Source organism: Helicoverpa armigera, chromosome 12, assembly GCF_030705265.1.
Source record: "Helicoverpa armigera isolate CAAS_96S chromosome 12, ASM3070526v1, whole genome shotgun sequence".
Taxonomy (NCBI): Eukaryota; Metazoa; Arthropoda; class Insecta; order Lepidoptera; family Noctuidae; genus Helicoverpa; species Helicoverpa armigera.
The window spans coordinates 3,443,795-3,457,297 of record NC_087131.1 but is presented as its reverse complement, the minus strand read 5'-3'; the positions used below and the strand labels follow the sequence as shown (position 1 = coordinate 3,457,297).

The 13,503-nt window shown below is 35.2% G+C and overlaps 1 protein-coding gene across 5 annotated transcripts in view; it reads left to right on the top strand.

The window, feature by feature from the left end:
- LOC110378155 (vinexin) overlaps positions 1 to 13,503 on the top strand; it is a 170,424-nt gene that overhangs the window by 26,702 nt on the left and 130,219 nt on the right. For 4 of the 5 annotated variants that reach the window (XM_064037176.1, XM_064037173.1, XM_064037174.1 and 1 more), the window contains 2 exons: positions 8,956 to 9,107; positions 10,437 to 10,492. In XM_064037176.1, coding sequence (XP_063893246.1) covers positions 8,956 to 9,107; positions 10,437 to 10,492 — 208 coding nt within the window. Of the gene's footprint in view, positions 1 to 7,272; positions 7,502 to 8,955; positions 9,108 to 10,436; positions 10,493 to 13,503 lie in introns of those variants that run through there. The other variant, XM_064037177.1, reaches the window with a different exon arrangement.

Genomic DNA, 13,503 nt, shown 5'->3' with positions numbered 1-13,503 from the left:
ACTGCGAATGCTTCCTAAACAGTGACAGCCAATGAGGATGCGGGAATTTCGGGTATGTTCATAAGGGATTGTTTTCACATATATGTATTCGTATATAACAGTGTGTGAACGTAAAGTGTTATGCATTTATTCAAAAATATTTTGATATAGGTACTTTATAGGATTTCATTTTGTATTCGGATTTGAATTGATTAAGAACTAATTGAATATTTAAATACTGCGTACAAATAACAACTATCCAGTATCCAGCTAGAAAACAAACAGATTAAATAAAAATATTTACTACAAATTGGATGCATTTTAATTAAACTACTTACTATGCACATAATTATTTGTTGAACGATTATTCAGTAAATAGAAGTTCAAAATAACACATGTGAAACTAGTTCAATTGTAGATGAAATTGCCAACACATAGTGAGGACGTGATCTCGAGTGTTGTGGACTATATTGCAGTTCGGAGCATGCGATTATAATTTAAAATTTTCTTGTTGGCAACACAGACAGACTTCGTGACTCCTATACTTGCATTACTGAATTTATTTATCTTATAATACTTTGTTCGAAAACAGAATGGAATCTATAGGTAATATAAAAATGAATCGCAAAATGTGTTGGTAAGCGCATAACTCAACAACGCCTGGACCAATTTGGCAAATTTTTTTTTGTTGTGTTTGTTATTGTCAGGAGAAGGTTCTTATGAAAAAAAAAATTGGGTAAAGTAGAAAAGACGAGAGCGAAGCCGCGGGCAAAAGCTAGTACTATAATAAACGTATGATCCCCTTTAGACGAATTAATTAAGAATTCATCTAAATCAAATTATATCTACGACACATTCATTGTTCATGATTATCTCGATATATTTTGCAGTATTTATAAATAAGCAGTCTAAATTCAAATCAGCGTTAATAACACAAATCTTGCGTTGTCCATTTGTGTTGATTACTTCATTAAAATAACAACGACCAATCATATTAGCGGATATTATATTTGGCAGTTAATTAAATTGATAGGATTCCGAAATCTGTGGGATGGACACTGATTACTCAGGCTATTATTATATGTGCGTATATGTTTGTTAGCCATAGAAATATAATATACAAATTATATTTGTACCTACAAGGAATGAAATGAGAACATTTTGAAGTAAAATAAGAACAAGTTGACATCATTGATTGATTGATTTCAAAGATTCATAGCAATAGACATGCACAAAATACTCGAATTAAACATGGAAAACTCAAATACCTAAATAATAAAGTATCTTTACCTAACAAAACATAAATTTGGGCTGAAAAGTCGAAAATTAACTGGGTTCAAATGGTTCTGAATAATTCCCAACTTTGGGAATTTCGAAAGTTTTCTGAAAAGTTTGGATATTAAAATTAATAGACGCGGAAAGTCTACTGGAGCAAAATGTTGTGTTTGAAGTGTACTCGGTTATCACATAAACATAGGTTGTCTTTGTGAACTTTTAAATTTTCAGTTAACTATGCATTTTAAAGGATTATTCGGTCTTTTACTTCTAGTTACCCGTGTCCTAAGAGAAATATTACGTGCTGTTAGATAAAAAGTTGACAATAAATTATTGTGATATCATTATCTACATGTAGGGTTCATAAAAATATTTTCAGTAAGTAGTACCTATTTGTGTGATTCTCCAATCAAACTTTAGTTTATACATGTATGTTTATATCTAGTTCTCTGTGAAGGGTCTTGGGAACTGTATGACAATACAAACTTCTCATAGGTCATCTTATAATTTTTGAGAATAGGTAAATTAATATACAAGTTCATGGTCCCATGATGAGTGCTATATTAGGTCATAATAGTAACGTTAGTAGAATTAATCGCATCAACAGATCAGAATGCGATTCAAGACAATGTATCGATCAATGCTCGAGTTAATTCCAGTCAATGATTACATCTGCATATACCTAACATTATTATTGACAGGCCAATGTACTGTAAAATTATATTTGGCAAGGCTAGAAACTCGATTCAAACATCGGTAAAATAATATCCCACCAAAAACATTAAATGTAAAAAAAGCCAATCCTCTACGCAATCCCTCCACCGTAAAAAGTTTTGAGATCGCATAGAAGCCAAGTCTTGTTCAACTTTCTTTTTGTAATAATAAATCAATATTTTGTGACGTCATCAATAGTTTCGTTCACTTTACAATAATATTGACTTGGCCATGAGCACAATATAGTGTAATAAACTACAAATATAATACAGTATATCTTGGAGAGGTGAAAGTCAAACATGAAGTTTAATATCAAAGAATTAAATGCTTTTAGCTTATTCAATTGTTACTAAATGACCGACAGTCAGTATCATCCAACATCAATGAACTGCACATGTACTATGGCGCATGTTTAGTCCATGGTGATCTCAAATTCCAATCAGTCCATAATCATCCAATCGTAAAATCATGCCCATATAGAATTTATCAATTCAATTGTATTTATACATTATTTCAAGGAGCGACTTTTAACTTGTGCTCATGGCCAAGACAATATTATTGTAATGTGAACAAAACTATTGATATAGTCACAAAATATTGATTTATTATTACAAAAAGAAAGTTGAACAAGACTTGGCTTCTATGCGATCTCAAAACTTTTTACGGTGGAGGGATTGCGTAGAGGATTGGCTTTTTTTACATTTAATGTTTTTGGTGGGATCTAATTTATTTTTTGTAGGTCTCTTTCTTCTCTAAGTATATAACAAATTAAATTAACTAACATGCAACTAACTAAATATATAAAAAACTAAAAATATGTACACCGAAAGTAGCACGTAAACAAAATTTTGTCTAAAAAAAATTCGAAATTCTCGAATTTTTGAATCGAATACATATGTTTTAGAATAAAAGAGATTTATTTCAGAGGTAGATGGCGCTATCACATGAAATTATTAGATTTTTTTTAAAGTACTACTTATGCTAGCTATGTAACGAAACCATAGCGCGATTTAGACCAGGACGACGCCATCTATCGAGCCAGCATGCAATATTGATTGCACTGCATTAATATGAAAGATTTTATCATTATTCATTTCATTTTAACCTAGCTTTTTTATTCATATGTATGTATATTTAATACATAATAACAATAGTGGTACATTGTGCTACGTTACAATAAAACAAATAGTAACATTTTGTACATAAATAAATAACAAAGTTATCAATGCAGTCAAAATTCATACACAATGTTCTTGAAAAACCGCAAATATAAATTTGTTTCCTATTTTTTTATTAAGTTTTAAGGTTTTTATAATTTTCCCTTTATATGTAGCTAATAACCTATCTTGGTGCCAAATTTGAAGGTTCTAAGTTTGCTAGAAGTACCTTAGACTTTTGATGATCGGTCAGTGAGTGAGTCAGTGACAAAATGGTGTAACTTTGATCGCTCATAACTCGTAAACTATTTATTCAAATGTCTTGTAATTTTGAGACTGAGCTTGTTCTAATACTTACTCTTGGTCATCGAAAACCTAAACTCCTAGCTTTGTTCACATGGAAGATACAGGGGGCTGAAATAGCCGCGAAACGCTTCGAGAAAAGATGGTACGGCCGTGCCCGTTTTGCTCGAGTCTTGGCTGGGGCACTGCCGTGCCCTCAGATCTCTCGATCATAACTCGATTCAAAAATCGAATAGCTTTAAATCCATGGTCATTATTAAATGAACTAAGTACATAGTACCTTGGAATAATCTGGGGCTCGACCAATTTTCCACTCAGAAGTATTTAGGTACCTAATACTATCTCCTACAAAACAGATCTTCATATACCAAACAATCTAATAAAATGCAAAACACGAAGTTCACGTAAATCGAAACGCAGATATAATGCCTTTCCAGCTAAAGTTCATACAATTCCTACACGGAGAGTTTCGGAACATATTTAGCAGATTATTTGTTAAGACTAGTCAAATTATTTTAATTCATTACATCAAATTCAAATAAAAAAGATGTATCCGTGTTAACTAATATTACAGAATCTTCAAAACCAATACTGCAGGAATAATACAGGAATTGTTTTAAAAGCTTTCTTTTTTCCAACCGCCATGAATATTCTTCATTCACATTCAAGATCACGTGCCATCAGAACGTTTTTAATAACGCATTTATTCATAAAGACGTCCGTAGTATTGCATTCAGCATCCATGATCAGTTTCAAATTAAGTAATAAAAATGTCATGGTTTTTTATCACCGTAGTAGGCCTTTATGGCAACAACAAAATTACTGTTTCAGAGTTTCATATACCTAGTTTCCACCAAAATAAAAAGCAAAGCTTTAGCTAGTCGCTATAATGTTTATCATTCTTTCTTTGATAAACAAATCAATTAATGATCATGCTTCCCTTGTATTCCCAATATCTCATCTTTTGCATTCGCTACAAAAAAATGCCCTAGAAAAAAAAACTACACCACAGAGCAAGGATCACAGAATTATCCACGTGTAGTTTCCAGTTGGTGTCACCCCTAATCCTCCATCCCCGGGGTGACGCCGCGTCAAAGAGTAAGCGTCATTACGCAGAGATTGCGAAGCCCTCAACGCTTTGTCGTTTGTTCGCGCGTAAATTATACCTACGCGCAACAATTAAACGTGCTCATTTAGAAAATCGTCATCATGCGACTTTACGTTAACATCGTAACCCTTTATCGCGACACGTAGGTGGTTTTAAGGCTTCAAATTAATGTTTTAATCTCATTAATCTGTGTTTAATTTAAATTAAGCGTTATTGTTCTACTTATAGTATCTTTACAATTTAGCTTTCTTGTCTTTGTGATTGAGAGCGAAAATAAATAGCAAAATATCACATTTCAATATCTATAAATATTTAAAACAGCCAACAAACGATTTCAAAATAATTCCAAGAAAAAAGACAGTCTCGTTATCAGGTATCTCTGTCTCAAAGCTGGAAAGCATTCCGTTTACTACGAATCCATTAGTTTGTATTGATTCCTACGGTTACCGTTTTCCGAATACAAAGGTAAAAACCATGGTAAAATTGCACGGTATATATAACGAAATAAGTAGGATAAATTGGGCTTAGGATTCGAGTAGATATGTCGAGTGTATGATCGTAAGGCCACGCACGTGCGTTGAGGAGTCACGAGTCGGACGTGGCTTGCATACGACCGCAGAGTTAAGTGACTGCCCAATAACGGCAGACCCCCAATAGTTCCACGACTTATTGGTTTTTTGTGCACATCACTACTGGTTGGAGAGGGCTTAAGGACCAATTGGAATGGCGCCTTCGATGTTTTTGTAGTTTAAAATTGGTATATCCTTTCAAGTGGGATTTGCTTATTTTGTTAGCCAATTTTGTTTAAGTGTGTTAGGGTTAGATGGAATTTCTATTATACATTAAAACATTAGAATAATGTTTATTTTTAAAGATGGTAGCGAAAAAAGTGAAAAAGATATAAGCCACATTCGCTCTAGGAATCGCATGCAAAATTCATACCCACTAACTGAATCCCACATTTAAAATATTCCATACGAATCTTAGTTTAAAACGAATAAAGTTGCAGTCTTGGGACTTGATTTAATTGCACTAACAAGAGACCGTTCTCAAGTTGTGCATTTAATTATAACAATCTGCAAGACGAAACACTCCTGGTCAGAAGTTTCGGCGGTGAAATGTTCCGTGTTCACCACTGTTCCGCACTCGAGTTCTCTGAACATCTTATAACAAGACTCATGTTGTAAGTTTAGGGAAATTAAGTGGATCTATTGATGAAGTAAGCGCATGTGTTTGGGGAGAGTTCAAGCTGTGATCGATAAAATTCGTACAGGTATTTATGTTAAAAACTTAGACTAATAAATTCAACCAAAATATTTTCCTTCACAAACGCATAAAAGGCAATTTGATGATACTGGATATTACCACAAAAATGTATTTCTGTTGAGAAGCAGCAGCTTGTTCTAGCTTACAAAAGCTATATTTAACAGTACATAATTTTATTTGTTACTTACAACAAAAATATACCACACAATAGAACCGTTAACATAACCGTATATCAGCATTACCTTACAAACGAACTTAACCCGTAAATAAAATTATTGACACCACGATCCTCAATTTCCATATATTGAGGAAACTCTTACCGCTTCGAAGAAACGCCATTAATCCGTAACTAAGCTCGAACGTTTGGTACACGATAATGCTCTTTGTTCCGCGACTTACATGGGCTTCAAACAATGGCTTGCACTTGCAATTTGAATTTCCCCTACACGAACAACCGCCTTTTCTTTTCCATATTCATCGCTGGCTGCAACTGTTTTTACCTTCTTAGGGTAAGGCTTTGTTAGATTTCTTTTGTTTTGTACTGCATCTATAGGTCTTGAGACTGCCTTGTTGGTCTGGAGGTAATCCTATGATTCTAGATTAGCTTGCTGAGTTACGAGTATCTTTCGAGTTGGTTCACAAAAGTGGCTCTTAAAATATCTTTGCAAAATTCGATCTTACTGAGGGAATATAAGTACACATTAAGTATATCTAGCACACAAAAGTACATCAATATCATATTGGTAGTCTATAGCTTTTTCCGTAACAACTTTTGGGATCATTAATCGAGAAACGTCATTATCAGCCAGTAAACAGAGCCGGGTGAACTAATAGACCGTGACAATTAGCCGCCGTGTGGACATGTTGCCATAATTCACTTTCGATATTGAATTGCTGATCGTAATTTGTTTTGGTAACGTACCACACAATTTTGCCGGTACACAGGTAAATGGGTGCTACATTCTCTGGATATTGTACACAACTGTGCACTTTAAAGAGTGTATTTTTCTCTTATTAACCCGTGTACGGCAAGGCAAAAAGGGCAATGTTTTAATCCAATCTGTTGTGCTTTTAGCTAAACTAATGGATGCGCACATGTTGTAAAAATAGGTCAGTTATCGAACAATATTTAAAAAGCTAACTCCCGTCCTAACGGACTCTTATTTTTTTTTAATCAATACAATTTGAAATATTTCCCTGTATCCTAATCTCATATTATTTCCATACAATGTAAAGTCCTAAGTTCATTGACTTATCGAGAAACAGAGTCCTAAGCACGATCGCATGACTTAAGGCGGTCTTACGCCTTCGTCGCGCCTTCGACAAGATTAATATTCGAAGCGAGTGATGGGCAACATAACAATGGGTGTGTGTCCAACGCGCATGCATTTTCTATAATGCCCATATAATGTTTCGATGGAATTGGTTAGTTCGCGTGCTGCCTCTGGGCCTTAGTATCGTTTACGACTTTCTTTGAGGAAGGTCCGTCTCTTTTAATCGATACAAATATTTCCTGCTGTGGTAATTTAGCAGATGCTCTTTTGTTTTTCGTTGTTGTGTGTCAGTTCGTAGCAATGACCTTTCTTAACATAAAATCGCGTGTGTAGGTGTGTTTGTGCATGTGTGAGTGAAGGGTAGGTTCCCCCCGGAAATGTTGAAGTTCTGTTCACCGGCGGCTAGGAGGAGGGAGCCCAATGCGGTTTGTAACTTTATGTTGCCCTGTTCTGTACTTCCCTTTAAAATTATACGCAGTTACGTACATACAATCAAATATGGGTTTTGTTTACAAGCTGTCTTACTTGCCCTTCAAATTGTGGCGTTGGGGTTCTACATTTGTATTGATCTTTAGTGGTCTATACCCAAGTTCGACCTTCATATTTGGTATAAACCACATTTCCTAACATGTTACAATATTACTTAATATTGTTGAGTTTCTTATTAACTTATCTTGCTTTGCTTCCATTAGGTTATTGGAGAAAAAAAAAAACACACATGGTATTTTTGGAAGCTTATGCGTATTTGTAGGCAGCATTAGATATTGTAATAATTAGATATAATGACAATAGTTAATTGAATTTGACACTATTCCGTACACAAAAGAAAACTTACACGTAAATTAATTAAGTAACAAAATCTTCAATAACAAAACTAAACAAACAGACTTAAATACAAGAACATCAGTGAACAAACACTTTGCTGTTTAGTTGCAGCCGGCTCTACTCAGCGTGACAAGTGCAGATTGCAAATGAAAGTGCCCAGTGTAGGTAGCCACAACACGCCCTTTGTGCTAAAGTAAGCTAGAGTATACTATCTAAGATAAAATGAATAAAACAGAAGTGCAATCATTACATGACTAAACAATAAAATTGAAGTAGTCCTTATATTAAGTACTTACTTTCGTAATCGATGATCGATATCTTGGATTGTCACAAGCTGCAGGAGGCTATTGATTAGATGAATCATCATCATCATCATCATCTCAGCCATAGGACGTCCACTTCTGAACATAGGCCTCCCCCTTAGATCTCCACAGGTAGGTACCGGTTGGAAGTGACCTGCATCCAGCGTCTTCCGGCGACCTTTATAGGGTCGTCTAACCATACTTTTATCTTTAAAAAATAATAACATGCCTGTCCTTATTACGGTAGGATGATAGATATTAATGACTAACCTAGTTATCTACAATTTTACATAATTTGACCTAGAAAGGTTTAAAAAAGGTATACTGCTTTGAAAGCATACGGGTTGAAAGGGCTACTTATAAAGTTATGAATGGCATGTTTACTTTATTAACCTACTTTGAACTAGTGTACTTTGTAAAGTGAAAACAGTTCGTGTTGCATTTTAAGGGTTTTACCCTGGTGTTTACGCCTTTGGAAATATGTGACTGTAGATCTGGTTATTGCCATCTTTTTTAAATTACCTTCCCACTGTTGCAAAATTGCTGTGGGTGTCTATAAGCTTTTTTCTGAACCCCGGACTTGTACAACTTCCATTCATCGGCTGAAGCCATCCTCTTCAAATTGTTGGTCTATCATTCACCTCTGACTTTATGCAGTGTTCACAAAAACGTCCCCATATTTTGCAATATAACTTTTCGTAAAGTATTATGAACTACATCTTAAATTAATTGATAATTCTCTCTCTTTCCAGGTGAACCCTGGTCGCAAGGCGTCACTGAGCGGCATTCGCGAGGGAGATGTGATCTCCTCCATCAATGGCCGGCCGACGAAGAGCATGAGCAACTCTGATGCTCACGCGATGCTCAGGTCCGCTGGCCCTGTACTGCGGCTTGGATTGAATGAGTATGTATACCTTCTTACCTATTCTTTGTAAGTGAAGGAGATGAGGATAGTAAGGTTCCATGTTATATCGAAGTCCTAGTAGTCCTAGTTCATAGTATAACACTGTTAGATACACTTATTTATGTGGGGATCAGGGTTCGTGGAGTACTTGCGTAATTCAATAATAACCGTTGAATTTCAATCTAAACTATTTATTTCTATTTTTTTCTTAAAATCGTTAGGTACATCGACAATCTCTTAACTGAACTCCTCCATCTTTTTTTAAATCAAAATTTCCAAACCAATCTCTCACTCTCATTCATTCATTCCCTCTTACTCCCACTCATTCGTTTAGAAACGTCCATCATCTTACACACATCTCAATCGTTCAGAAACATTCAATCCCACATTTATACAAAGGCAAGTCGTAGAAAAAGACAAAAGAAGACCTTAGCTTTTGAACAGAATGCTATTATTCTCAGAACATTTATCGAGGAATAACTCGTCGATAGTGATGGCAACTGCAGTCCGTTTTCCTGATGAATTTTTGTGGCGAAAACCAAACAACAGGAAAACGAAGACAGGCTCGCAAAAATTGCCAAAAAACAACAAACATTTCCAAATAACTGAGCTACGGTACACTAACGTGGTCCGTTCAAATTTCCGCTGGCATCTCCGATTCTCAGACTCACGAGTTTCGATTTTGAGCTTCGGCTTTAATCCGATCACTCTTCAGCACACGAGAATCGAACAGTGGCCCGTCTGTAGATTAGTCGTGACGTAAATTGGACCACTTACGTTTCTCATAGAGACTCGCAAAATGGGATCGCAGCCGACATGTCAGGACTCCAGTATTCTAATCTTTGGGGGCAATGACAGCTTTAATTTTACCACGGAGCTGATAATGAAAACTGGACTTTATTTTTTGGTGTACTAAATTCATTTTACATTTTTATGTTGTGGCATAATGAGGCCTTCTACGAAATGCACCTTCAAATGATAGACGTAGCTAGTTTCATGTGTTATTCTTGAGAAAACTTATTTCAGCTTATTACCGTAGCAAATTGCTACGAGCTACGAAATTATAACGTAGCATTACCATTATTGTCAGTGTTTTAGAAAAATGTTCCTCTTTTCATTTGTTTGTGAATATAATATCAGTGTTTATTTTCTACGAATTCTTTAGGGTCCATTTTATACAGAATTTAACTAGATATTATATTTGAATTTTGAATCCGTTACCGGTATCCTATTACTAGTCATAGTTTACAAGACCCCTAGGAAGCAATACTAAGTTTCATTTGAAGTTACCTCATTCTTAAGTTTTAATCTAAGTTTTGTTGTCGCCAGAGACAGGGAGGTGTCACCAAGAAGAAGATCAATTGGCAAAGGCTCCGAGTTGAAAAGTAAGTTTTAAGTAGACTCGTGACGAACAGACGTAACTATTCACGTGTTTGTACATTTAAGGCCGTTCCAAATATGCTATTGAAAACTAATCGTGGTATTTTTAAGCAATTAAAGGTTGTCTGTTTTTTCCTTTTGTTTAAGTTTTGGTTTATCCTTGTCACGAACATTGAACTGTCAAACGCAACATTTTGTTGAGTCAAAAGTTGAATCTTTCGAACAAAAAATATACAAATAAGCGTTAATTCTAAATCGGCGCCCTCACAAATCTAAAGGATGATAAAAATCCCTGTATGGATGGAATTTGGATAGTTTACTGTTTAGAGTTGGGTTTAATGTTTAGAGGTTTCATGTAAATAATTTTGAAAAATCATAACTAAGCATAACCAATTTCATTACAAAGTAAAGACGCTTTGCACATTCCAACCATCCTTAAAATAGAGAATAGAGCGAATGTTAACATGACGTACTCTTCTGGTTTTGACATTTTGGTGTAAACAAACTTTTCAAAATCATAAATAAAAACAATTCTAATTTCTCATAAGTGAACATGTTCCAGCAAAAATAATCAATAGATTACAAATAAGAAAAATACTCGGTTTTGGTGAAAATCAGCTTTCATACACGATAATTTGGTGTTGGAAAATTTTAAGGAATTTTCGGATCTAATATTCCTGAGTACCCAAAGAAACTAAACAATATTTTCGACTATACATAATTATTTTTAACTAATTCCAGCGATGCATCAAGCTATATTCTTCTCAGTATTCTTTCACATTCAAGAATACTGAGAAATGTTAATTAATGAAAAAAAGTCAAATAAACCGCTACTTACGATTTAATACCTTTTAAAAACTTGTGTTAAAAAAACCGATAATTTGGAAGAAGTTAAATCAAAAACAATGAAAAAACTTTTAGAAGATTAAAATCAGAAAGAAGTGAAGAAAGTTAGTGATGTTAGAATATGACATTGCGGAGGTATTCCTTATCTGGTCTTTTCACATTTCACTGTTTTGTGTCCCCAGAAGTTTCTCGGTTCAGCAATAAAGTTGTGGCAATAATAGTTGTCATGGCCTGTCTGATAAACAAGTATTTCTTCAAGAATATTATGAAACTTGTGAGTTGACTCCTATTTTTATATTATTCTATACTAGCTGTTGCCCGCGACTTCGTCTGCATTCTCGTACATTTAATCGTTCATTGCTCACCCCCCGTAGGTGATAGCGTGATAATATATAGCCTATGTGTTGAACCGGCCCCCAGGTAATAGTCATGCAAAATTTGATTTAAATCCATGCAGCACTTTTTGAGTTTATCCGGGACAAACATACAGACAAACAGACATACAGACAAAAATTCTAAAAATTACATATTTGGGTTCAGAATCGATTATGGATCACCCCCCCAAGTATTCTTTTAAAAAAATATTCAATGTACAGTTTTGACTTTCCTATCATTTTATTATATGTATAGATATAGATTTCTTAGAATCTTCTGTAATTACCAACTAAGAATATACTGCGGTAGGTCTAAGAGAGAAACAACCCTAACTAAAACCCCTAAAGTCCCTTAAACACAACTAAGTTATGTTTAAGGGACAAGAAAACATGTGTCCATTTATTTACTACTAGCTGTTCACCATGGTTTCACCAACACCCAAAGAGATATTTTTAAGAAAAACCGTCGTGTTCCGTCGTAGGCCTTTTATGTACCAGGGTAGCGGTAACTCTTTCAAACAATCCCGCAGCCCCGGCAGGCCTTGGCCCTGCTGGGCCCCGCTGACCCAGAGAGATCTCTTTTCCACAAACAGTTACATTATTATGGATCGTTTCTATATATAAAGGTTTTGCAGTAAATAGATACCTACATTGTTTGAACTACATACATTAAAGTCAAATCTAATGATTTGATTCAGTTCACACCTCGACGGCGGAGACGAATGAGAAAGTTCTTCAACAAAGGCTTGAAAAAATTTGTGAGTTTCAACTCGAGTTCAGTTTAAAGTATATGTTCCAGTAGAGAGCAGTAGGCACCTAGTTAGAGATGACTTTAGTCTAGTTACGATAGATTCTCTTAGAACAATCAGTAAAGACTTATTGAAACCAAGCTGACAGTTTTCGACAGCAAGGGCATACTGCATGTATGTGAACCTACTTATAAGCCGCTGCCAGTGCATTCGGCAGCTTCAGGTGGTATTCCAAATAACACCTTTACAAAACAAAGGTTAAACAAAGTGCCATGCAAAGAAACAGTTGTGCTAACTTATGTGTAGTATTTCTTGAGACCTAGTTAGGAGCCTTAAATAAAGGAATACATATAAACTAACTTCGATCAGATCATACATAAGTTCCTCCAAAAACTAATAATAATTCTGTCCAGCTTATAAAGTTTGAAATGAAAATGATTTAAAAAAAGCTAGATCATTCAGAAAGGCAACAACAACATCAAATATTTTCAAGGGAATTCCTTGTTACGTTAAAGCGGACTACCCACTACTTCAGCTTTCAGTTCCATGCTTCTGATTGGCTAAACTCCGGTGCATCAAAGCTTTCGTCGGCAGGATTAGCCTGGAACATCGCAAGCTTAAAAGTACTCGCACACTACAAACTTTTATTTGGCCGATAGTTTGTTCGGGCTCATAAATCAGAATGGAGATGAATGGAAGTATATACGCAAATTATGTACATAGATCAGGGGCTATGTTAACTGTTACTGTTACAGCCTTTTTATCGTCCCACTGCTGGGCCTCCTCTCACACGAAGAAGGATTAAGCATTAATCAGTGATTGAGCATTGATCAGGGCTCAATTCTGCTAATTTAATTATGTGTCAATTGGATATCAATTGCATATCAATAGTTGTTTTTACCTTAGCGGGAATTCTGTTACTAGTATTTGGACGGTATCAGACCGACTGGAAACTTTGATGGGAATCAAGATTTTCCAACCATCGGGTCATCTCTCAGGCGACTATTTCGTCTGCAGTGTACGATAACGAATGCAGGAACTTGGACA